The sequence below is a fragment of the Amblyomma americanum genome, chromosome 4 (genome assembly GCF_052857255.1).
Source record: "Amblyomma americanum isolate KBUSLIRL-KWMA chromosome 4, ASM5285725v1, whole genome shotgun sequence".
Lineage (NCBI taxonomy): Eukaryota > Metazoa > Arthropoda > Arachnida > Ixodida > Ixodidae > Amblyomma > Amblyomma americanum.
The window spans coordinates 41,093,597-41,117,888 of NC_135500.1; the positions used below are offsets into that span (position 1 = coordinate 41,093,597).

The 24,292-nt window shown below is 48.5% G+C and overlaps 1 protein-coding gene across 1 annotated transcript in view; it reads right to left on the minus strand.

Moving 5' to 3' along the window:
• The window catches only part of LOC144127891 (transient receptor potential cation channel subfamily M member-like 2), a 223,971-nt gene extending 200,408 nt beyond the window's left edge, over positions 1 to 23,563 (minus strand). The window contains exon 1 of the mRNA XM_077660865.1: positions 23,333 to 23,563. Coding sequence (XP_077516991.1) covers positions 23,333 to 23,422 — 90 coding nt within the window. The 5' untranslated portion in view covers positions 23,423 to 23,563. The remainder of the gene's footprint in view (positions 1 to 23,332) is intronic.
• Between the last annotated feature and the right edge of the window lie 729 nt (positions 23,564 to 24,292).

Here is a 24,292-nt window from a genome sequence, read left to right on the forward strand (position 1 = left end):
CCCTGCCTGACACCCTTCCTTACTGGAATTTTATTGCTGACTTTATGAAGGACTATGATAGCTGTGCAGTCGTTATAGATAAATCCAGTATGTTTACATAACACACTTCTACAGCACATTACAGCCCATCACTAGATACCGGGATATCACAGCCAGCAGCACCCGCCCTACAATTATGAATGTTCCCTTGAGACACTTATACCTTCTAATGCTCCCGCAAAGGCTAGATCTCATTTAAAGCCTCTATGCGGAAATATTCCCCTATGATGTAGAATACGGTTCCCTACCCAATAAAATAGCATCGTGGAGAAAAGGAACACACACCGGACTTTCTGTTAATCAAAGAATACCGAGTTGATGATATCCGCAGACAGGCGCACCCTCAAGGTTTAATAGGGCCGTATACTCATTTCATTCAACATAAACCCCCAGCCGCTGCCACAATGGCATCGCATCCTATTCTTAGGGCTACGCCGACAAAACAACGGCAAAGGGGGCATGCGGTTTGGTTTATGTGGTTTATGGGGGTTTAACGTCCCAAAGCGACTCAGGCTATGAGGGACGCCGTAGTGAAGGGCTCCGGAAATTTCGACCACCTGGGGTTCTTTTACATGCAACATGCACTGGCATCGCACAGCACACGGGCCTCTAGAATTTCGCCTCCATCGAAATTCGACCGCCGCGGCCGGGATAGAACCCGCGTCTTTCGGGCCGGCAGCCGAGCGCCATAACCACTCAGCCACCGCGGCGGCCATAAAAGGGGGCATGCGGCATCACAGACTCCTTAAGCATAATAAATGCGACATACGCTGCCTTAAATCACGTCTACATGAGAGGTGCCAGAGGACAACATCCGCCCGGTTTACAGATGTCCTCACCCTACCCAACAAAGTATTCCAGCTGATTGACATTCATCCCACAAAGACAGGGGAAAATATCGCAGCCGGGGGTGCCAAAGCGCAGATGACTTGGAGGCCCGGCCTCCAAGCCTTCTGCAGCCTGCATGCAGACACATACGCGGCACCATTCTTCCTTCCCGCCGGCACAGAACACTGAGAGTGTTCACTCGCACCCGCAGCTCACCCGCACACCGCGGTCATAACCCAGTAGATTCCTGAATGCTTAACGGTGTCGAGAAGCCCGCGGTACCATAACAAGGTCATCCCCTCTCCTGACCTGACAAGCAGAAACTCCTCTCGAGGGTCAGAGCAAGGCCATGCGTGGAGCGCTGCGACAGTGCCAACGCGCTTTACCATGCCAGGACAGCCCGCACTGGCGATGCATCCAAACTTACTTCGCCCTCAGCCAGCACAACCCAGGTAGCCCCGCCGTATGAATTTTGTGGAGGCTGAACTGCGAGACCTCCAACATTCTCGGACAACTAACACGTGGAATTCTCCCTCATTCACTTCGTGCCTCAGACCCCGGCTCTGGTTCAACTATGTCAGAGCAATGGTGGACGCCAAAGTTGGTTTGTTGTTTAAAATCCTGCAGCACCACATGGGGATGCGACAAGATATAGAACGCCGAAAAAGTGAAAGAATGAGAACACGCCACACAAAAATGCTGCTGAAAATACACAATCAGGCGCAAAGCAATGCATAGAGATCGCTCGCCTACTTGTCGACTTTTGGGAAAGGGCTCTCCCGATTCACTCGCAGCCACAGACACACTGGGCGCAAACTGCTTAGCCCCCCCGGCATATGGAGCCGCCTTGAGCTTTGAAAGCGAAACAAAATGAGTGAATGTCCGCGCGCGAAAGGTCGACCGCCTAAAAGAACGCCGCAGGTATGACTCTGTAGCAAGACGCGCTGATGACCGGATCGCCACGTGACTGTCATTGGGCCGACTCACGTTATTCGATTGTGGCGTGACTAAGAAAATTCGCCGAATTGTCGGGCAAATCGATGACCGAAGAGTGGGAAAATGTGTACCGACGCCGGCCACGGCTCTCTCAGTTGGTCGAATTCGGGAACACAAAACGTGAAATTAGAAATCGGGCCGAAACGCTCAGGTCACGAAGAGGGCGCGTTCCGTAAGCACGTGAGGGGACTTTGCCGGTGTCGCTGCCAACAGCTGCACGGCTACAGCGCTTCGCGGAAACTCCGCAGCCATGCGGCACAACCCAGATGGTGGCGGTACGGGGTGTAAGTGGGCGGCACTGTAAAGCACTTGCCCACGACGGCCTCCGCACAATTTTGTTTTCATTGAGAGAACTGAGTTTGTCAGCACACACTGCGCCGTGCGAAGCAGACTGATAGACAATGGGCTTGTACACATCGCCCGAAAGCTTGCCGCGGGCCATTAACGGTAGCTTTCATGTTCACATACTTTGCGACCAACAGTTCGCAAAATGTGTCACGACAAAGCTTGGATGGGTGTGCTGTAGTAGTAACGAGGAAACGGTGTTGCACCTGATCCTCGGAAAGGACATTAAAGAGCGATATTAATGGGCTAACATCAGAGGTCCCGTTCACAAGAAAAGCCGGCGTGCGTCAGTCACGAAAAAGCACGTAGCAATGAAATTAATTCAAATAAATTCAATCGAACTGCCACCTGAGTACCTTGGCATTGCGCATCAACTGATTGGTCGAGAGACAGACAGCCTCACGATGAACTAAAGCCTCCAGAAAAATGAGCCTTACCGGAGCTCGGAAAGAGAAACCTGGGCCTCACAAGCCCCGTTAGAGGCTGCGTTTGAAACAGCCACCTACCGGGGCAGTGGTGCACGACTTGACCGCTGCACCACTGCTACGGGACTGGTATGAGGAGTCCCCGAAATCTATGAATCCATAAAATAAAAGGGGGGGGGGGGGTCACTAATGCTATCGCATTGTACTGTTAAGGGTAGGTTAAGCGTCATCCAAGTTTTTTGTTGTGTTGACTTGGATTGTAATCCACAGATTATCGGGTAGCGCTAAGCGTCGTTGAATGAGCAAACCCAATAGCACGCGCATTCTACAAGGTAATAAACAGCCACATCAGCGTGGCGAAATGAGTTCTGGATGTTATATCCGACACAGTAAGTACAATGACGATATTTCAAATTTCCAGCCCGGGTGTCGTCAGTATAGATTCATTGGAAAGGGTGACGAAGACATTCAGTTAATTGGGAGCTTTAAAATGGGGGGACCCTGTCGGTTAGGGGGATGAGGGAATAGCGGGGTCCAATGCGCCGGCGCAGGACAGTAGCACCCCTCCGGTTACTGTTCTGCGCAAGCGCACTGGCGCCCCGTTATGCCCGTAACCGATATGTCCCCCCCCCCCCCCCCATTCTAAAGCTCCCAACTGTTTCTGTTGGTAAAACCTGTCTGCAGTCACTTTATTGCAAGCTCGCGGCTATACCGAGGTCTCGCCGTTACTAACCAAACAACAAAATGCTTCCGTCCACGTTTCCTCACGCTGTTCTCCACCTTTTAAACATAGGCCCCAATTAGTCCATCAGCAAGCTTTATTAAAGCTCGTTACAGGCCGTTTGACGCGGCGACAACTGCTTTGAAGCGAAACCCCCTAGCAACTTTTAAGGTCAAGGAAGTTCGAGGAATTTCCGATTCGGCCGTGTGACAAGGGCACTGGACTTTGCAGTAGTCATTAGGCATTAGGTAAAGATAGGCAGCTGCAAGAAGACAGCTCTCGCCGAGTTTAATAAACACTTCAGGAATTTTAATGCGAGGGCATTAACGTTGTCGTCACACCAGATACCCCGCTGATGTCCGAGACAAAATTCGCTGATTGTTCAAGAGAGGTCACGTCACCTTGTGGCGTCATCACCACTTGCCCAACAGATTGTTAGCAACCTAGTTTCTAGACGGCACCCTAGATAGAAAATCCTAATAAAAAGAATTTTTTTTTAAATGCCATATATGCAAATGTCGGAACCGTCACAGCATAGCAGATACCTGCTACTGGAGCTAGAAGTCCGAATGTGGCGGTTGCTGGACTCACAACCGCAAAGAAACTGTCGCAAACACACACTCACAAGTTGGAACATAAGCACCGACAAATGAGAAATGTAATGCTTTCGCACTCCACCCTTACGGAGACTTAAGCGCCCGCATAGCTCTTCGTAACTGGCGCAATGGTGGCCGGCGCAGACAGCATTTCTGCGACGTTTTTATGAGGTCAGGGTGCTCAGAAGTACGAAGATATTCGCTCCTAACACTGGCTGCGGTTTCTGAGTGGCGTTGGCGTTCGGCTGCTTATCCAACATCGCGGGATGTTATCACGGCAGCGGAGGCCCGTTTCGATTGAGACCAAATGCGAGCGGTGTCAGCTCACGTAAAAGAAGCCGAGGCCGTCTAAATTAATGCGGAGCTTCCATGGGATGGTTGTTGTAAACTATAGGAAGCGCAAAATACCGGACGACGGACAGAGTAAGGGACACAAAAAGCAGGTTTGAACTGCGCTTGCTCTCCTGAACTCCATGGGATGGGCTTGTCGCTTCGGGACCTTCTGCCCCGCACATGCCGTACTATAGGCCCCTATACCGCCGTAGAACGCCTCGCGCGCGCAGATCGCGTCGATACGACTCCCGGCATTGAATGGGCCGTCTTCCCGTCGTCGGGTATCCTGCCCGCACAGGAAGCGCCGTCCACCTTCCGCCAATGCTCCCCAGGTGAACCCAAACGGAACCGGACACAACACGAAGGAAAGGTGTAGCATAGCCGTGGCGTGCTCGCAGTAACGCCAGACCAGAGAAGCAGCAGCGTAGTCGGTAGAACCAAAAATGAATGCTTATTTATTCACAGGCGTAGAGCGTATTTATAAGTAGCCGAGTGGGAGGGGGATAGGAAGGAGCACGTGTTAGTAGTGATAGCCCGAAGCTGTGAAAGATCGCCAGATAAGGCGATTAAAGGTGCGCGCACTTCGAAGACACACGTGAAGTTGCAACAAAAAGGATGGTGCCAGAGCCGCTACTGACGGAAGATTTCACTCCAAAGACACAGGTGTCAAGCACATGAGAACAAAACAAAAAAAAAATGACGCTTACGCTCGCTGGATTAATAGCGAAATTGAGCGATGGCTAGCATAAATTTTTAATCTGTACCGTTTTCCCTGCTTGATCAAACCCTTTCTTTACGGTCCAGGTGTCACTCATTATAGCACTGTGTACTGTGCGATGTCAGTGCACGTTAAAGAACTCCAGGTGGTCGAAATTCCCGGAGGCCTTCACTACGGCGTCTCTCATAGCCTGAGTCGCTTTGGGACGTTAAACCCCCATAAACCAACCATCATTATAGCACTGCTACCGCGCCTTTTCTTTTTTTTTAGCTAGTCATAACGCCTAAGGAGCACCCTCCCTGTGTGGCTTGGGTGCGTGCCTCGAGTTGTGTTCCGAATAAAGGGCGACACACGTTTGATATAAAATGGTAATTTTACTTCGGTTCAAAAATCATCCTTCGTATGACGCAAATATTTTTCTCAACAGCAGCTTTGAGCCGCCCTTTTAACCCGACACAGACGAGACACAGAAAAGAAAGAAGACACTATAGGCGAAATGTACTAGGCAAATGAACTACCTACTGCGTGTGGTAAGCTTTCAAACGGTTCACATTCTAATGTCGCATATTTCTCATCCCGCGTGGTGGTTTTCTCGTCATAATTCGCAAATCCAATTTGCTTCTATTGCGAAATCCCAGTGTGGCTGATGCGCTTGAATCTGCTCACTGCTTTCAGAGAAGGTTGGCGGCTTTTCCTGAACACACACAACGCAACGCTTGCGCAGGAGAGAGAGAGAGAGAGCGGGGAGTTTATTGACGGGAAAGGCAGAGAGGTTGGCCTGAAAAATAAATATCTGGCCTGCTACTGTACACTGGGGAACGGGAAGAGGAGAAAAAAGAGGGTCACGATGGGGGGTGATGATTATGGGAGGAGGCAGATGAAAAAATACATAAAAATTTAAAAAAGGCACACTTTCTAATGTCACAAACGCGAGGAAAGGTCTGTGTCGCTTAAAAAGCGTGAGAGCGCTCGCGAGGGCTGGGAACCGCAGAGTGTTTTTTTTTTTATAATGTTCACTAAGGCTGTCATGTCCTTCACAGTCTCTTACACCTACGCTAGCGGGCGGAAGCTTTTATAGAAAAACTCTTAGGTGATCCTCGGTGGATCGTTTGGTTTGGTTAACACCCAAAAGTTGGCTTTACCGGCGTTGGCATATGGAGTTGGTTATGTCCGAGGTGGTACACTTAGCTTCATTATACCCGAAGTCAGCACACTGTTCGTTACATCGAAGGTCAACCCACGAAAGTTGGTCACATCCGAGGTGGCATACTCGGGTAGGTTCCTTATATTCGACGTAACACACGAAAGTTCGTTATCGCCATCGTCATCAGCAGTAGCCTGACTACGTCCAGCGCAGGGCAAAGGCCCTAACACTGGAGTTCGTTATGCCCGCCGAAGTGGCCACGCCTCCGCGCGTGACGGCGCTCGCCACTTCCGTTTGCACGGACCCTCCTCGATTTAACGCATTCACAAAAACTTCCCGGCCACCGCGCAAGTACGCAGTGTCCTCCTACACGCAGCGCATTACCCGGACGTGGGTTAACCATGCGCTTCCGGTGAACGCGACACAAAACAGCCATCGCTGTAAAGCAAAAACAGCGTCCACCATATTAACAACAGTAGAACATCGATTTCAACAGATTTCTCTCTTTCTTGGTGATCCGTCAGTGAGGCTGGGCTGACGTACGCGGCAGTTTTGTTAGCCACACGACAAACCTCTAGCATCATCGTCATAGCAAGAGAATATAGCGCACAGTAGGACAGCACGCAAGAAGAAACGAACAACGCGAGCGCTAAATTCCAACAAACTTTATTTCACACACGCGACATATTTATACACCAAAGACACGTCATCACTGGTGCTAACAGTAACGTTGCCTCAGGAATGAGAGTTCTTTATCACATAAAAATATATAGGGATCGAGTGCTTACGCATGTCTCTCCCGAAGCAATTATCATTTCAGCTTGAATTATTAATCGCGTGGTCATGTCGCTACTTTTTGTTAGCACAGCAGTTTTTTTTTTTCCAAAAATTGGTTTGCACGTTTTAGACTAGAATATATTATATTAGAATATTCTCTTGCTATGATCATGCACCAACAAGCCCAAACAGCCGCGCTTTTCAACTACATCTCTCGAATCGCATGCGTCAGTACTTCCGGGTGGTTGTGCAACGCCTTTGTGCGATCAAAGCGAGGGCGGGGAACCGCAGAGTGATTTTTTTTACAATGTTCAGTAAGGCGGTCATGTTCTTTCTTCTGAAGGGAGTTCATTTGTTCAACCATATCGAGCATTCAAGAATCTACCAATATGGCCAACAGAGCCCTCTTCTTCAAGCGCCTAATCGGTCTGTAATTTGTAATCGTTCGTATCGGTCCCCTTCCTGGATTAGCGTCAGATTTTTTCCACCCTTTGCTCCATGCTTCTGGCACACTTGAGGACATGAGGTAAACTGCGCAGAGTGGCAAGCTTACGTCGCTTGGTGCCTCCGCAGTCGTTCAGCTGAATGTACGGTCACTTGATCTCTATCTTTGCATGTCTGCATTTTTTTTTTCAACCTGTTCTTGCTTCCTCTTCAGTTAAAATGGCAATTTACATTTCCTCGTCGACACCGTTTCTAAAGTTAGTGCGGTGATTCTGTGCGTATGAAATTGACCTCTTACTAGAACTTTCCTATCCTTTACAGAAATGCTCGTTGAAGTCATGTTGAAGTTTTTCTGAGCGGGCTCAACACGCTGTCTTGAATTCATGTTGAGACCAGGAAGGGCCAGCGTTGGTAGATTGTTGAGGCAGCGTATAATGTCAACAGAAAAGTGGCCACCGTGCCAGAGTTAAGCATTCTCAACACAAATTCTGCATTCCTTTCATGTTAAAATTACTGGGGTGATTCAACAAATTCTCAATCTCGGCTGTGGTAAAAAAAAATCAGGGAATATATTCGTATTGCACCAGATGACGAACTACCGATGCAATTTTCGGCGGTGCATTCACATTTATTGCTGCAATTTCACGTTCACGTGATGCTGACAGCGCCAGTCATATAGCGCTCCACACATACGCACAAACTCACGTGTATGTATACATAAGTACATACACTCTCGCCCATACAACCATCAGATATGGAGCATGGGACAGTATTGCACACGAGGCTATAACACGAACTGACGAAGAGTTCACAACTTTTTCATGTAAAGCGCCATCTGAGCTTCACCCTTATATAGTCCTACAAACGGGTGTCCGCAGATCTGCGGAAGTAGTGGCCTGCCGATCAGTAAAGTTATATCAGTAATTACAGTTACTATTTAACTATTTTATGTATAATAAAAGTAATAAATTTCACATGCTACGTTCTGTTTGTTCAAGATCTTGATTCGTTCATAAACAACAGAAATAAAGCACTAATTAAGCGCCCTTTGTATGAGCGCACATTCGAATCCTCCGAAGAATGTATGCCTGAAGGAGCATATTGCACCACTGGTACTTTTTTCTGTGCAAGGAAATAGTTTTCAGCGATTTACTAGAGTCTTAACAGGTGCTTAATGCTTTCTTAATATGGATAATGTGATAAGGTTTTGTTTACACGACGCATGTCAAAGTTGGTCCTGATTTCATTTAGTTAGGCTTACACACGACTGCCACGATTCAACACAAATTCAACAGAAATTACTCAAAAATGAATGTGTCGACTGCGTTTAACAATAACTTTGTTGAAATCGGCATGACTGTGGTCAACAGCCTGCTGGCTTTGGTCACTTGCTATTGCGATGCAGAAGATATTAATGCTAAGAGAAATCATGCAAGTAGAGCATGCGTGATCTGCTTGATTTCCCCGGCGGCCATAGAAGACATTGCTTTCCACATCACGGTCATCATCAGCCAACCTCTGGTAATTTGCTGCCCACAGAGCCTCCAAAAGAAAAGCCGAAAACAATTAAAGGTAAAGTGGAACGTTCTTGAGAGCTAGTTGGTTCGTCTCCAGGAAACGTAAGACTGGCGGGTGGAAAACACGGAGAAGAGGCAAGGAAACGAACACTATGCCAGCGCACGCGTGATGTTGTAATCGTTTCTTTGACTCTTGTCATCCTATTCGTGCAGAGTTAGCTTAACTAAATTAAAGTATTCAAGGCTTGCCATTACATTATCTGAATTGCAGTTAGCTAGAAAATAATTAATGGGTGGGCTTCCACAGGATTTAGAAAACCGAGAGCCGCAGCAGCTGCTCTGCACCACGTGGCTATTCACGTGACCAACCACGTGACGAACCACGGCGCCTCGCAGCCCGCAGCTGCTCCGCACCACGTGACCAACAAGCAACAGCGTGGCGGCGCAGCCATGCGTGGCAGCACCGCGCTGAAGGCTCAAAGTGCTACCGTGATGTAGCTATCGCTACAAAACAGCCACCTGCCAGTGCAGTGGCGCATCTCTTAACCGCCGTGCCACTGCGCTGCTATGCATGGGTATGAACACTCGCCGCCATCTACGAATGTTAAGTAAATAATGACCGCTTCTGCATATGTGGGCATTAACCCACTAACTATGTCACGCCGTGCCCTTGTGGCGGAGCGTAAGATTGATTTATGGGTGTTTAACGTCCCAAAGTGACTCAGGCTATGAGAGACGCCGGAGTGAAGGGCTCCAGAAATTTTGACCACCTGGGCTTCTGTAACGTGCACTGACATCGCACAGCACACGGGCCTCTAGAATTTCGCCTCCATCGAAATTCGCCCGCCGTGGCTGGTATCGAACGCGCGTCTTTCGGGCCAGCAGCCGAGCGCCGTAACCACCACCGCACGGCGGCTATGGTGGAGCGTAAGAGTACACCTGCTTTCGCACGTCTACTCGGTTTGACTACGCTAAACCTGTGCATGGATAAGCAGTTGCGAGGGAAGAGAAGCAGGTACTTCCTCGCAACTGCTTATCGATACACAAAAGGTAAGCTTCCCTCCCCACAAAAAAAGCTTATAGCCCACCGGCCTGGGAATATTCCGCCGCCACTTGTTTTTTTTTTCTGGAAAAATTCATAGCCGTTAATTGCGAAACGAGGCTATGACAGAAATAAAAAAGCGATTCTGTACACATTCTTGCATTGTGAAACAAGCATAAGTGAGAGCTCTTTGTGAATTTGATCACACGCTTCAATTTGTTAGCTTGTTGCAGCGTCATAAAGCGTATTCACTTAAGAGGAAAACACGTACAGCGCGTGGACGCAACAACCTAGTGTTTTGACGCGAGATATGCAAGTTGATCGCATTTTATTTAATTATATGGAAAACTTTCATATTACCAAACTCTGCAATAACCTTTCAAATCTATACAGATATATTCTGTTTGTCTGCGATCATCTGCTCGAAGGTGTATGACATTAAGAAAACTTGGTCTCTTATCAACAGTCTTAAAGGGGACAATGTTTCCGCTCCTAAACAAAGCCTTTCATGGTATTTTTCTGCAGATGATATCACTGTGGCAAACCTATTTAATCAGTTTTTTTTCTAGCATTTCTGGATCAATACCGCTGCGACCGTCTGAGTGTACTTTAACTAACAGTGTGCTAGATTCAGCATATAATTCCTTTGCTCTCGCTTGACGAACTCGTGTCTATTATGTTTAACCTTAAGAACAAATCACCTGGCTTTGGCAAGATATCAGTCAATGAGCTGCAAAGAAACTTCGACGCTATTAAGCATGTGCACTCTCTGTTGTGAACCATATTCTGGGTATTGGCGCGATCCCAATTGAAATCAAAACCGCTATTGTAGTTCCACTTCATAAGAAAGGTGCGCGCAACAATATAGAAAATTACAGGCCTATCTCTTAATCCCCTGTATAGCGCAAATACTAGAAAAACACATGGCTCATACTATAACACAATTTCTAGATAAACATAATGTATTATTGTCAAATCAGTACGGATTTATGCAGGGGAGAGGTACCCAAACACTGTTAGAAGCTTTCTCTGATCTGCTAAATTCAATCTTAGATCGCAATCGGGTAGCATGTGCTCTCTTTTTGGACGCCTCTAAAGCGTTTGACACTGTCTGTCACGACATTCTACTACAAAAACTGTCTCTGCTCGGGCCTCGTGGATCGTTTTTGAACATATTATCTAACTTTCTGCATGATAGACGACAGTGTGTAAAAGTGGGGAACAGTTTCAGTGATTTTGCTTGTATCTTTTCTGGAGTCCCCCAGGGCTCTATATTAAGCCCCCTGCTCTTTAACATTTATGCGAACGATCTGTCCAATGTAGTAGATGAACATGTGTATCAATACGCCGATGACACGGTACTTGTATCTTGTTCAACTAATTACTATGATGCACTTAGCTCATTACAGAATAATGTAACCAGAGCCATGGACTGGTTTGCGACTAATCTAATCAGCATTAACCCTACTAAAACGCGACTTGTGTGCTTCCATAGTCCAATGAAAAAAATTCTACCAATGAAACAATTAATCTTACACACATCTGACTGTAATATATGCTCTTGTCAACCTGTTCAATATGCATCTTCTATTAAATATCTTGGGTTGTTTTTTGACAGTGATCTTTTATGGAATTGTCATTTGTCCCACCTCTGTAAAAAAATGCGCGCGGTTTCTTGTATGTTGTACAATATCCGATGCCTCACGCCAATTTCTGTGCGAAAAACAATTGTCCATGCCTTAGTTTACAGTATTATGCGTTATGGTTTGACTGTGTATGGTCACTGCGCCCTTAGATGGAGCTCAAGAGTTAATTCAATTTTACGTTCTTTGCTGTTGTCAATGGTATATGATTTATGCCCTAAGAAAGACACAGATGTGTTTAAGCTTTTGAATATGCCCTCCTTTACATCTCTTATGGTCGAAACTGTTACAATTAACCACTTTTGGAACAATGATTTTAAAACAATATACACACCAACCCGTTGCCTAAGACCAAAGGATCCTTTCGTAATCCCCAAGACTTCAACAAAATATGGAAAACGAACGCGACAATATGTGCCCGCAATATTTAACAAATTACCAGCGCCTGTTTTGAAAGCGAACACTACACAAGATATAAAAAGACTGTTAAGAGGCACTTAATTTTTATTTTATTTTTCAGTCATCTTTATACTTTTCTCTTTCATACTGCAATTCTCAGTAACAAATTTCTGCATTTTCTTGTTTTCTGACTGCCAGGCACTGCCAGTCAAGCCCTCTGAGGCTTTGGCAGGCCTGTTACGTGTTTTGTGTTTTTGATTGTGCTGAAGAAGTATTGTATTGTATTGTATTCTATATACAACGCAAAGGATGGCCTCAAGAAAGTTCATCGTACGTTGATGCAGCATCATATGGTCAGTAAGCGAAGATGACCAAAACGCAGGGCTTTTCTCCATTCAGGCTCTCATATTCGACCTCCAAGAGTCGCCCGCCTAATGAGTGTCGACAGCGGCACGAACGAGAGCCTTCGAACCTTGAAGGCTTCCAGCTGACATCTGCTCTAAGCAGCAAAGCATCCGCACTGGTGCATATCGCTTGTCTGTCGCAACGCCTCACGAAACGTGTGACGCTGATTCTGAGAAGACGCTTCTACAGAACACTGATCGGCGTCTTTGTCAGCTTCCTTCTTACCCTTGGCGCTTGCGGATTTCCTCAGTCTTCGTTTTTTTTCTGCTTAATATGCCTCGTCTAGCGTTTGAAAACTTTTTTTTTACAAAGCGTACTCTTCTGTCCGGTTAAGTAGTGTGCACCTCGTGATTACGGACCGAGGCCGCCTCCACCCCCGCCTTTACGCCTTGCTGGACGTTGATTAAAGCGATACTTCCGAGGCGTGCGCTTCAAGGCTGGTCAGTGGACGTCATTGCCGCTCGTTGCGCCAGGGAGGACACCGGCGCACTCCGCTGCCGCCTCCGTTGTCCCACATCGATACAGCGCACTGCCGACAAGAGCCTCTGCGCGCCAAGGCAAGGCAACGATAGCTTGAGACACACCGCGCGCGGCCGCTGCGGCACGCGCTCGTGGCCCTGCTGTGTACCCGCAGCGCCAAATGAAACGCGAACAAAATAACTGAAACGTGAGCACAATAAAAAAATACTAGAGGCCGCAGAGGAACTACAGGTGTGGCGTATTAACACTTCCAGAGAGCGGCCTTTACGCCTTCCATGCGCAAACCAATTGCCCTAGTATTCGGCGTCCCTACTGTAATAACTTCCAGTTTTGAAGTTTGCCTTTCAGGTATCTTGTTCCCTTTCATTCGAGTATGATACTACAGGTATGCCTCCAATATAAAAAAAACGCATTATCCGCACAAAAAATCAATGATCGCTTCATAAGCCTAGGAGCCGACACCACACACTTTCCTTGGTTCTGAATACTTTTCCTCTGAACGGATAATTCCCATGCGATATTTTCAGCGTCAGTGAAGTAACAATAAAGTTCGCTCCCCTTTGGGAACTGGTTGTTCTCCTGCACATTGCAGCAGCGCAAATGCGCTCACTCAAAGGACCACGCGGTGAGCGACATAACGAAGGATCGCCTCCTCCACGTCTCGCTTCCTTCAAGTCGCCGAGTAAGAACGGCTACAGGTGGGCAAGTAAGAGTTTGTGATGTACCCTCTTCACTACCCATTACTGCCACGTTGAATTCCGATGGCAAATCGCGAGTGAACCACGGATCACGGAGCGTGCACCTCCGGCGGAGATCGCTCCCTCCCATCCCGCGAATGGAATGCGTGCGCTCCCGCGGGGACACTTTGTGCAAGAAAACCTCCACGTTCGGGCAACATGGCGGCGCCCGTCGAAGCGGGGCCTGTCGCTTCGCCGCCGATTCGTCCTTGCCGCCACTCTGTCTCTCACTTTCGTGGCAAACGAAAGGCGCGCGATCCATACGCTTTGTCTGACGATGCCCGCACCCCAAAATTTTAGCGATAGAACGCGCCAAATTTTCAGACTCCTTCCGTATTTACAGGGCTGCTATCCTTAGCGAGTACGCTTCGGATGACGTCAGAAAGAGCCGGAGGTTCGAACAGGTTAACGATTTTTATCTAAAAAGCGGTCGCAAAGAATTGACTTACTGTTAAAACAGTTTATTCTTCAGTGCAGTAATTTTCATTTATGCGCACGCGAGCCAAGCGAAAAATAATTACAATTGGGAGCGTTATCATTGCGCGCTTCGGCTGAGATGGCACTGCACGTGGCTAACAATCCAAAAAATGGTCAAAATATGGCGGGGACACTTAAGCTCAGCATTAAAGGTACTACGCGAGAACGTAATGTGTTAATTCCCTGATATGCAGAAGGTCATTCTCTACTTCACTTCCACAGATCCCTGGGAGTCCTCATTCCCCTCCTGGCGCAGCGGTGCAGCTGTCAAGCGATGCGCCACTGCACTGCGATGACACGTGCTCCGAGAGGTGGGCCTTGTGCGGCCTAGGTCGCTCTTCTCCAATCAATTTATCGGCCACCTGTCACGGTGGGCACATTTCTCACTATCCGGTGGGCATGTTGTGATGACGCCGCAAATTAACTGACCTACATGGCCCACCTGCTTCGTAGGTTGCTCTCTCGGCGCCACCTGCCAGAGTCATGCTCGTGATTTTTCTCTCACAACGCTGACGCCAGATTTTCTGGGCAACGGGGCAGCTTAACGCTGTCGCATTAAAAACGATCACCGCGTAGCGGCTTGGCAGCGACAGGAAGGAAGCAGTCGCAGCCGGTCGTGACAGGAAGCAGACACGGGGGAAAGGAAAACGACACGCGGGGTTCCGATCAAATCTGCCGGTTTCGGCGGAAACAATCGCTGCTGTAGCGGACCGATCCGGGACCGAAGCCTGATTCCGATCTGTCATTGGGACAGACAACTCGGGCTCCCGTTTTGCCATTAGAATACGACTGCTCCAAACAGAGCAGAAAAACTTGATCCCAATCTGCCACTGGAATGCAATACTAGTCAGCGCGCTCTTACTTCTATAACCACGGCTTCTCGAAACCGATTTCGTGAGCTCGCTTAAGCACTTTGCATCTATACTGTGACTGGGTTGCAGGCAGCAATGAATGAATTATCACTACTTTAACACTGCAGCACTGAGGATGTCTAATACTTGAGCTTCTCTACGGGAGAAGGCTGATCCCGAAAAAAATGGCTGCAACCCTCGTCTGAATACAATTGCAGCCGGCAGCAAAAGTTCAGGGGAGGCAGATCTGCGGAAAAAATATATATACATATTTCCGCGTAGTCACACAAGCAAGTAGATCTAATGTTTTAGGGGAATCCACCAAGGTGCAGCCAGTTATGCGCGTCTTCTACTTTTTCATCGTCAACGCCAATTTCCCCAATGTACGCCGGCGGCCTATGCTCCAGTGCCGCGTTTGTGCCGCAATGTTGTCTACGCCAAAGCGTATTGCTCTAGTGCCCTGTTTCTCCCACAACTTTGTCCACGGCAACGAATGCAGCGCATGTCTCTATGTCACGACCGCCCCATAGCTCAAAGGACGAATGTTAGTTGGATAGCAGTATTGGTTGATGAAGCAGGCGATGTGCAATGCACAGCGCGAGAGTGTGTTGCAGTTTAACACGAGGCGAGATGGGCTGCGGCGATAGCCTACTTAAGTGTTCGCTATAGCTAAGTGCAAAGCATGATCAATGACTTAGACAAGCAGAGCAGAACAGCGGGTCTAAAAATTAACACGCCGAAAACCAAAGTAATGTTCAACAGCCTAGCAAGCGAACAGGCGTTCATAATTGGAAGCGAGGTGCTGGAAGTGGTAAATGAATGCGTCTACTTAGGGCAGGTAGTGATCGCTGATACGGACCATGAGAGGGAAATAACTAGAAGGATAAGGATGGGGTGGAGCGCATATGACAGGTTCTCTCAGATCCTGAATAGCAGTTTACCAGTATCCCTCAAGAGAAAAGTGTACAACAGCTGTCTGTATCTTACCGGTACTCACCTACGGGGCAGAGATGTCGAGGCTAAGGAAAAGGGTTCAGCTTAAGTTAAGGACAATGCGAGCCATGGAAAGAAAAATGATAGGTGTAACGTTAAGAGATCGGAAGCAGGCAGAGTGGGCGAGGTAACAAACGCGGGTTGATGACATGCTGGTCGAAATAAAGAGGAAGAAATGGGCTTGGGCAGGGCATGTAATGCGAAGGGAAGATAACCGCTGGTCGTTAAGGGTAACGGAGTGGATTCCAAGAGAAAGTAAGCGTAACAGGGGGCGGCAGAAGGTTAGGTGGCCGGATGAGATTAAGAAGCTCGCAGGCATATAGGGTGGGCGCAGCTGGCAAAGGACAGGGTTAATTGGAGAGACATGGGAGAGGCCCTGCAGTGGGCCTAGTAAGGCTGATGATGATAATGATGATGATGATGACGACGGCGATAGCCTAGTGCTCTCGTGCACTGTGGAACGAAGCTGATCACTTTGCGCTGCCGCGGGCTCAGATCCCAGTCGCGCCAATATTTATTTATTTCATTTAGTTTGTCCGAGGTCACCCTCCAGGTCAAGCTTCGCACAAACCGGTGAGCCAGTTTGATCTCGTGAAGTCGTGCTTTTGCACTATAATTAGGTGCTTTAAATACCTTAGCACAGCGGAAAAACTTTTTTAACATCGCAAGGTGAAACGTTTCATTAAAAACATTCAGGCAAAAGAAACCGTTATTTCTTTATACGTTAAAGAATGAAAACAGCGCAGACACAATTTCTGTGTCTCAACCAATTTATAGCGTCCATTGACCAGTAATAAAAACACATCTGCCGAAAACATAAAAATCGATTAACGTGACATATAAATGTTGAAACAGTACAGAAGAATTGTCTTTCTTTTGTGCATACATTATAATTTATGAATCATTTACACCGTACGTGAAACAAGTATATAATATGAGCGCACCAACGTCTTCTGAAAGGGGTGCCAGCTACTCAAATCAAACACCTAGTTTTTATTCTCTCCCTCCTGAGTGCGACCCATAGCGATTCGTGGGCACTTAATGAAAATGCGAAATCGCAATTTCTATGCGTTAATCTGATCAATAGCAGCTAGTTTCGGGCCGATGGTGTCGATGCGTAGCAGCGAATTTCAGCAGCGGGTATGAGGAGCAGAGGCGGGCGACCTAAAGAGGTCGACTTCAACCTCACACGTGAGTTCGAGGTTGAGTGAGGTCGTCATTCAGTGAGGTCGAAATTTTGAGGTCGAGACTTTTTGCAGTTGCCACGTCTTACTCCGACGAGTGCCGCTTCCGAAGCGGAGTTGCAGCGCATCAACGCTGTGTTCATGCAATGACGCTTGGTGTTCGGTATGACCTGTTGGGACAACCGGATGCCACAGTTCCCTTTTAGCTTCCGGTGCAGCGCCGTAATGCCAGTTCAGTCCGAGCCTACAGCAAGACGCACCCCTCTGGTCTTCCTGGAAGGAGTGCTGATGTCACAGCACGCCACTCTCTCTCCCCCTTTCCCCGCTGGCGTAGCACCCGGCTGCCTGCCGGTCGTCTCAAGCTCCCGGGAGCGCTCAAAGCACGTAACTCACGTTGACCAGCGGCAGCTTTGTTTGATGCCGCAAACAAATAAGTTCAGTCCAACAAGCGCGCAATAAATTCGTCGCAGCGCGGATGGCCCCAAGCAAGGCTGCTTCGTGTTCATGCTCGTCGCCGGCGCTGTCGTCACGGCTCTTGCCCTGCAGTCGAGTAAAGGGATCCTGCAGTACATTACACGATGACATCACAGAAACTGGAGCAGCCGGCACAGGAGAGAGAATGTGATTCAAGTAGTTTCTAACAAGGACACATGCTGATTTGATTAAAAAAGCACGAAGCCAGAAAAACCTGTACAACACCGTCCAAGCTTTTGATATTTCCCCCATTCGTATCTCACACTAATTCTGTATGTTCCCGTTCCGTAATGCAAGCAGATGCAAATATAATTTCACTTTTTATCCTTCCGAATAACCTCTCTTTTGGTCTCCGGTTCCTTGTTCCTTCTCGGACATATGAGCAATGGGAGGTGGCCCTGACCAGCGAGGCCCTGGATCAGCAACTAAAGTTGGCTCAGCAAGTCCGTCAGTCAGCGAGAAAGCCAGTGGCGCTTTGGACTAGGGGTGCCACCCAAGTTGCTCGAGCAACCTTCCCGAATTACAATATAAGTTTTTTTACTCTATCTCTCTCTCTCTCTCAGAAATTCGCTTATGCCGAAACACCGCAACACGAGGCGAACGCGCCAACATAGCGGTGTTACAGCGGCGAAAACATGCAAAACTATAATGAATGTATGGTGATGTGGTAGCTGATTCCTTTTCCTTTTTTTTAATGAAGATGTGTGAATGGAACTGATTACATGCTCGCGCTGTGCACCTGAGTCGCTGTTTCAAACCTTCCGATATGACGTTTAATGGGGCGCACTGTCGTTCGCTTCTGTTTTAGTGTGCGATTTTTGTTTGTAAGTTTCTAATCATTCTTTTTTTTTCTTTTCTCGTATGGGATCAGTTAGGTTGACGGCATGCCTTGCAGACGACCAGGCACTGCACGTTATCTTCCCTTTAACGATTTTGCACACACCCACTGTTCACCTTAAACGACTTAGCAGAATGCTCGCGCGGTGTTCGTGGATAAAAAACGTCGAGGATGCTGGCGTACCATCGATTAGTTCCGTTTTAAAGGAAAACAAGTAATTGACTTAAAGCCTCTTGTCTCAGACTGGTTGACGAAATGGTGCCTAGAAATCTGTTCAGGAGTATTTTTTCCCCGGGGTGGGGGAGAGGGGGGGGGTCAAAAAAATATTTCGCTGCGGTGAAATATTCGCTGCGGGGGGGGGTTGAGCGGAGAGCCATCGTACTCTTGACAGAGAGAGCGGTTCACGTTGCCCACTCTAGGCGAGTTATTTTGAACCGTGTGATTTTAACAGTTTTCACAGTGTTCGAAGACGACCAGTTTCTTTAAATTCGGTAACTATTCTCAAGCCTGAAAAGAGTATCGTGAATACCTCCCCCCTCCTCCCAATTTCTGGTAGATGGTGTAGAAGGGCTATGTTTGCCAACTGCCGGTTCGTGCGTGAATGAGCGAGAGGCTTCCAATACGAACAAGTATACACGAAGCAGGTTGCCAAGTATTTACACAAAGTATTCACCGACGTACGGGTGGTAACCGCGTATGGGACAGCCTTGCCCGCAGGCCATATACTCTTTGAGGGTTAATCCCAGATTATAAGCTTCTCCTATTGCGTGAACATCAATAGTGTCTGTACACACCTTATAAAATAATACCATCATCATTTTGGCTTTCCCTTCTCACAGGATTCTCAGAATTGTTTTTAACTGAAAAACTTCTTAATCGCTTTTGTTTTGTTTTTCGTTTGTTTTCTGAGGCTGAGCAGTCGACCTCAACCTCACAATTTGTGGTTGAGGTGAGGTTGAGTGAGGTCAGCAGTGGCCTCAGGAAAAGTCAGGTGAGAGCGTCTAAGGAGACCTCAACCTCAACTGATGATGAGGTTGAGTGAGGTCGGCAAATTCTTTTTGAGGTTGAGGTGAGGTCCAGATTTTTGAGGTCACATGCCCACCTCTGATGAGGAGTCAAACGTAATAGGCCTCTACATAACAGCACCAGGATCTTCTGCTTCGCTTCTTGGAGGTGAGTGCTGTTCGAGTTGCAGATGCAGACAAGACAGCGAGGACTATCGCTCAGGACTATCGCAGAGCAGAGATGCGGGATCCCTGCTGTGCCTGCACCTGCCAGCGGCGCAGTACAGCCACGGGGTCAGGGCAGCTGTACGACGTCAAGAAAAGCTGCTGCTGCGTGGGCTGCACGCTGCCTTGGAAAGGCGATAATGGCAGTTGTTTGTGAAGAGCATGGAGGAAGGAAAGAATTGAAGAGAGGCCATTACGTCCCATTTTTTGAACCCGGACGTGAGGACGGCAGCCGTCTCAATGCGTTTGCGCATGCGCAGCAGATAACGAAGCAGACGACGCCGCTGTGCCCAACGTTACTATTGGCTGCGCCATCGGCCAAATACTTCCAGTGGCCCTGGCGAAAACACATGACTTCCCGCAAATTTTCTGCCATGCAGCGAGGGCCTCTCCTTAGCTTTCCTTCCTCCACGGTGAAGAGAGAAAACGCGCAGTATCTCGGCCGACATGCACGCAACCGCGCCCTGAGGAAGGAGTGAAAAGGGCGCCGTAGTCGAGGGCTACATATTAAATCCTGCAAGCTGGGGTTATTGAACCTGCACACGTGCGCATGTGAATTTCGCCTCCGTCAAGATGCGGCCTGCCTTCGCGGCAGGGTGACGCCGTGGTCAGCAGAGCAACGCCAGGTGACGGTATGTAAGGCGCGGTATTCACGCGACAACGTTAGAGCGGACGTTCGGCGGAAAAGCAGCGCGCGTTGTCACATTAATTCAGGATTTGTCGACAGGGTTCTGACGTCACCCGTTGAGCTGTAGAATGAAAATGATTAAAGCTCGAGCTGAATTGTGACTACGATGTCGTAGCATAACTCAAATGTCATTATGTCGTGTAAGGATGCAGAGTAAAATTAATTACGCCGAAAAGAAACTTGAGGTAATTAGTCTCTAAAGAACCCATGACCCTTGGGTTGCGGTTCAGACACGCTGCCCCTAAGCCATTGAGACAAGAGACCCTGTGTGTCTTGCGCTGCATCGCAGGGTCTAGTATGCCCACTAGTATATGGTAATGAGAATGTCTATTCACAAAGAAATACTAATTAAGAAAAGGTAGCAAATAACCACTAATTCTGGCGCGTCATACCTTTAAGGCGGAGCTACTTTTTATTGGCAGAGGTCAATGTATTCAGTGAGCGACTGAAATGAACCAGTGAAATATTTCCCTGCGTGACGAGCTTTTAAGTGGAAAAACCTTAAATTGCATGTGCCGATTTTTATACTTATCAAGGATTCGTATCGGCAATGCATGAGGGATTTATTGATCTTCAGTAAGTGTCTGCGCAAAAAAACTGTAAAGCGACTGCAAAAGGTGTAGATCTCTGGGCTATAGCTGGTCACTTAACCCCACGTTTCCGATAAATAAGGCGGCTAAGAGTAGAGCTATCACTTAAATTCGGAGCACCTTTGGGCTCCTAGTCGCTATCCGAACACGCGGAGCTTACGTTGAACTGACGCTCAAAAGTGGCACCACCGCGGTTCGCCGAACTTGTTGCGTCAGCCGGCTGCTTAGGTGCGCACTTCCAGATCCTGCAGGCCTCTCCTGCTCGCGGAGGCATCGCTCGTTGTGCTATGAAAAGAATAACTATAGCATCCACCTAAACGCAGTCACATGGTTCCCATGGAAGTATCCTGACTTTCTGAAACCACCGCTGTTGTAAAAAAAAATGTTTTCTGTGTCGGGGCTCGAACCCGCGACCAAGCACACACAGCGGCAGTCGCTCTGTCAGCTGAGCGAACGGGATGTACGAGACGGCATGGAAAGGCCGAGTTGGCAAATTCAAGTCCGATGTTTGCAATTTCCGCCATGTTTAAAACGCCCTCCACCTTGATGAATTCCCTAAAAGAAAGTTTGGTCACTGCATGGGGCTGGTAATTGACTTGTCGTTCATTCTCAACGCAGCGAGCTATGCGAAGTAGAATGATAGGTGGGTGTAACGTTAAGAGACCGCGGAAGCGGGCAGAGTGAATGAGGGAACAAACGGAGGTTAATCACATCCTAGCCGAAATCAAGAGGAAGAAATCGGCTTTGGCGGGGCATGTAATGCGAAGGCAAGATAACCGCTGGTCCTTAAGGGTAGCGGACTGGATTCCAAGAGAAGGCAAGCGTAGCAGGGGGCGGCAGAGATTAAGAAGTTTGCGGGCATACGGTGCGCGCAGCTGGCAAAGTACAGGGTTAATTGGAGAGACATGGGAGAGGCCTTTGCCCTGCAGTGAGCGTAGTCAGGCAGGCTGACGAGGATGATTCTCACTTCAGCGAAGCCACACCCGGTGTAGAATCCTGCGCGCCGCTGTGCAGTCCTCAAAGGTCAATTTATCAAGGTCACTGTATCACTTTATCAAATTAAGGTGTTGAAAAAATCCGACACAGCCATGACATTACGATTTTTTGTAAATAATTATGCTCCATTCCATATAGTTCTCACAGTTTGATTATTTTCAAGCAGCATCACTGCGCTGCGTTTGTCGGTCGGTGTGTGTGTTCCTTAAGTGCGCACAGTGCATAAACAATATCGTCATGCAGCCTGTTCGCACTAAATTAGTCGATGGCACAATTCCACTTGGGTTCCCTTTTATCTACTTCTGCTGCATGAAAAATATTTTCACTTGGTCACCAAACATCCAAATACCACAAAAGACATTTGAAAGGTTTTCTTTGTTGTTGTTTTCTTCTGTGTTTCACCTATTACAGGCGAGGTTTTCGTGACTTCACTAAGGCAACTGACAATGTAAATATGTGGATTCAGCCAACGTACTGCCTCTCCGTTTACTTCCCCTTGAAAACTCACAGCGCATGTGCAGACGGCTACATCCAGATTGAAGCGTATTTTTGGTATGACACGTGATTGCATTTTGTTTGCACTTGCTTATTCCATTTCACTTTGGAATTATTTTCCCGAAGCCATATCGCCTCCATCACTGGTCGTGAAGACTTCTGTGAGCGCTTGTACGCACATTACGCTGCATAACATTTTTTTTTCTCGCACCGTTCTTAGGTGCTCCTCTGTATTTATAACCATTAGCTTTTTTGTTTGTTTTTGCTGTGTTTCGTCTCACGACCGACTTTACTGCGAAAGTACTGCATGAAAAAAATGGGAAGCGGACTAAAGGAAAAGTGCAGATATAAACGCCACGTTCGAGCAAAGGATCTACGCGCACACCCCGACGATCGCAAGTTTTCAGATGTAAGGAAGAGAAAAAAAAAACTGCACAGGGCATGTAGCAGTTCGCGGAATCGCTGCCGCTAGCGTGTGTGCGAACGAACTGGATTGCATCACGAGAAAAACACGTCATATGAAGAACAGTGCCGCTTTATGTCGTCGTTTGATTCCGTATATTATTATACTGTACGATCGCGCTATCGTAGACAGATTTTCGTTCGCAATCGGAGCATAGCTGTCCGCGCAGTCGCGGTGCAGCGAAACGGATTTAGCCGGCACGGCGAGCCGGGGACCGCCCGCTGACGGCGCCGTCACAACAGAGATCGCGCATCGACGGGCGGCCGGGCACGTCGCCAGCGAATAAAACCGAGGCTCTTCTGCCGCGTGACGGCGGCGGGGGCTCCCTAAATAAAGACGAGCCGCGACACGCGTGCGTTGAATGGACGCCAGCCGCCGCGTTTTGATCGAGTCACTCGCCGAGAGCGAGCGGCGGCTGCCGCACCGGGCTTCACGGAGGGGCGCGCATGCAGCGCGGCGACTCACGTCGTTGTCGGTGCTGTCCCGAACCCGCCGCAGCGTCCGCCGGCGGAAAAACGAGCCGAAGCGGGACACGCTGCTCTCGTTCCTCTTCATCGGGGCCACATTGTATCACACCACCAACACCGTCGGCATGTCTTACGCAGCACACACAACACACCAGACACAACCGACTCAACGCGCGCGCCCACAAGCACGGAGTCGCGGAGAATCGCTGGAGGCCGCTGCCGTCGGCGGCCGTCAAAGAAAGCGGTGTCGTGCGGCGCACCACGTGACTGAGGCACGCCCATTCCGCACGAACGGCGGTGACGGTGGGGGCTGTCCCAAGGACGTCGCCAAGCTTCCTTTCGTAAACCGGCATCCGAGCGTCTCCCTCCGATCGAAGCGCACGTGCGCGACTAACGTAGCGGGTACACGCTAGCGCTCTTAGATGGGAATCTCGGAGGCATGAAGTGACATTTCGCTGCAAGCGACAGATGGCAGCACTTGTTCAAGTTCCGCATGCGGATAGGCTGTTTTAGCATGATCGTCACCTGCTACATTCCAGGCGGACAATTCAAGCGTGCGAGGCGGTCCGTTTTTTTGCGTCTGGACTATGGAGTCCAGCTAAATTCGGCAATGGAAGCATCAGATGGCGTGTTGCCCAGTCACTGCATACGGTACTCATCGAAATAGGCACATGCCTGCCTCGTGAGTTTCTAAATTCATATTTTCTGCGCCAACGGTGTCCCGGACTAGGCGCCCGACCACTGATCCGTAACCGAAGCCGTTTTTGGGCTTTCAAAACACGTTTTCATCATCGCCACATAATTACCGAACCTGCGAGCACAACTCACAAGCACTACTACACACTACACATATGACAGGACACTCGCTGGCGCATTAGCGAGATTTCTGCCTAGTGAAAGTTGGCCTACAGGATACATCTCACCTCGCTGGGCTCTCAGCTGGCAGGTTTCGCCTCTC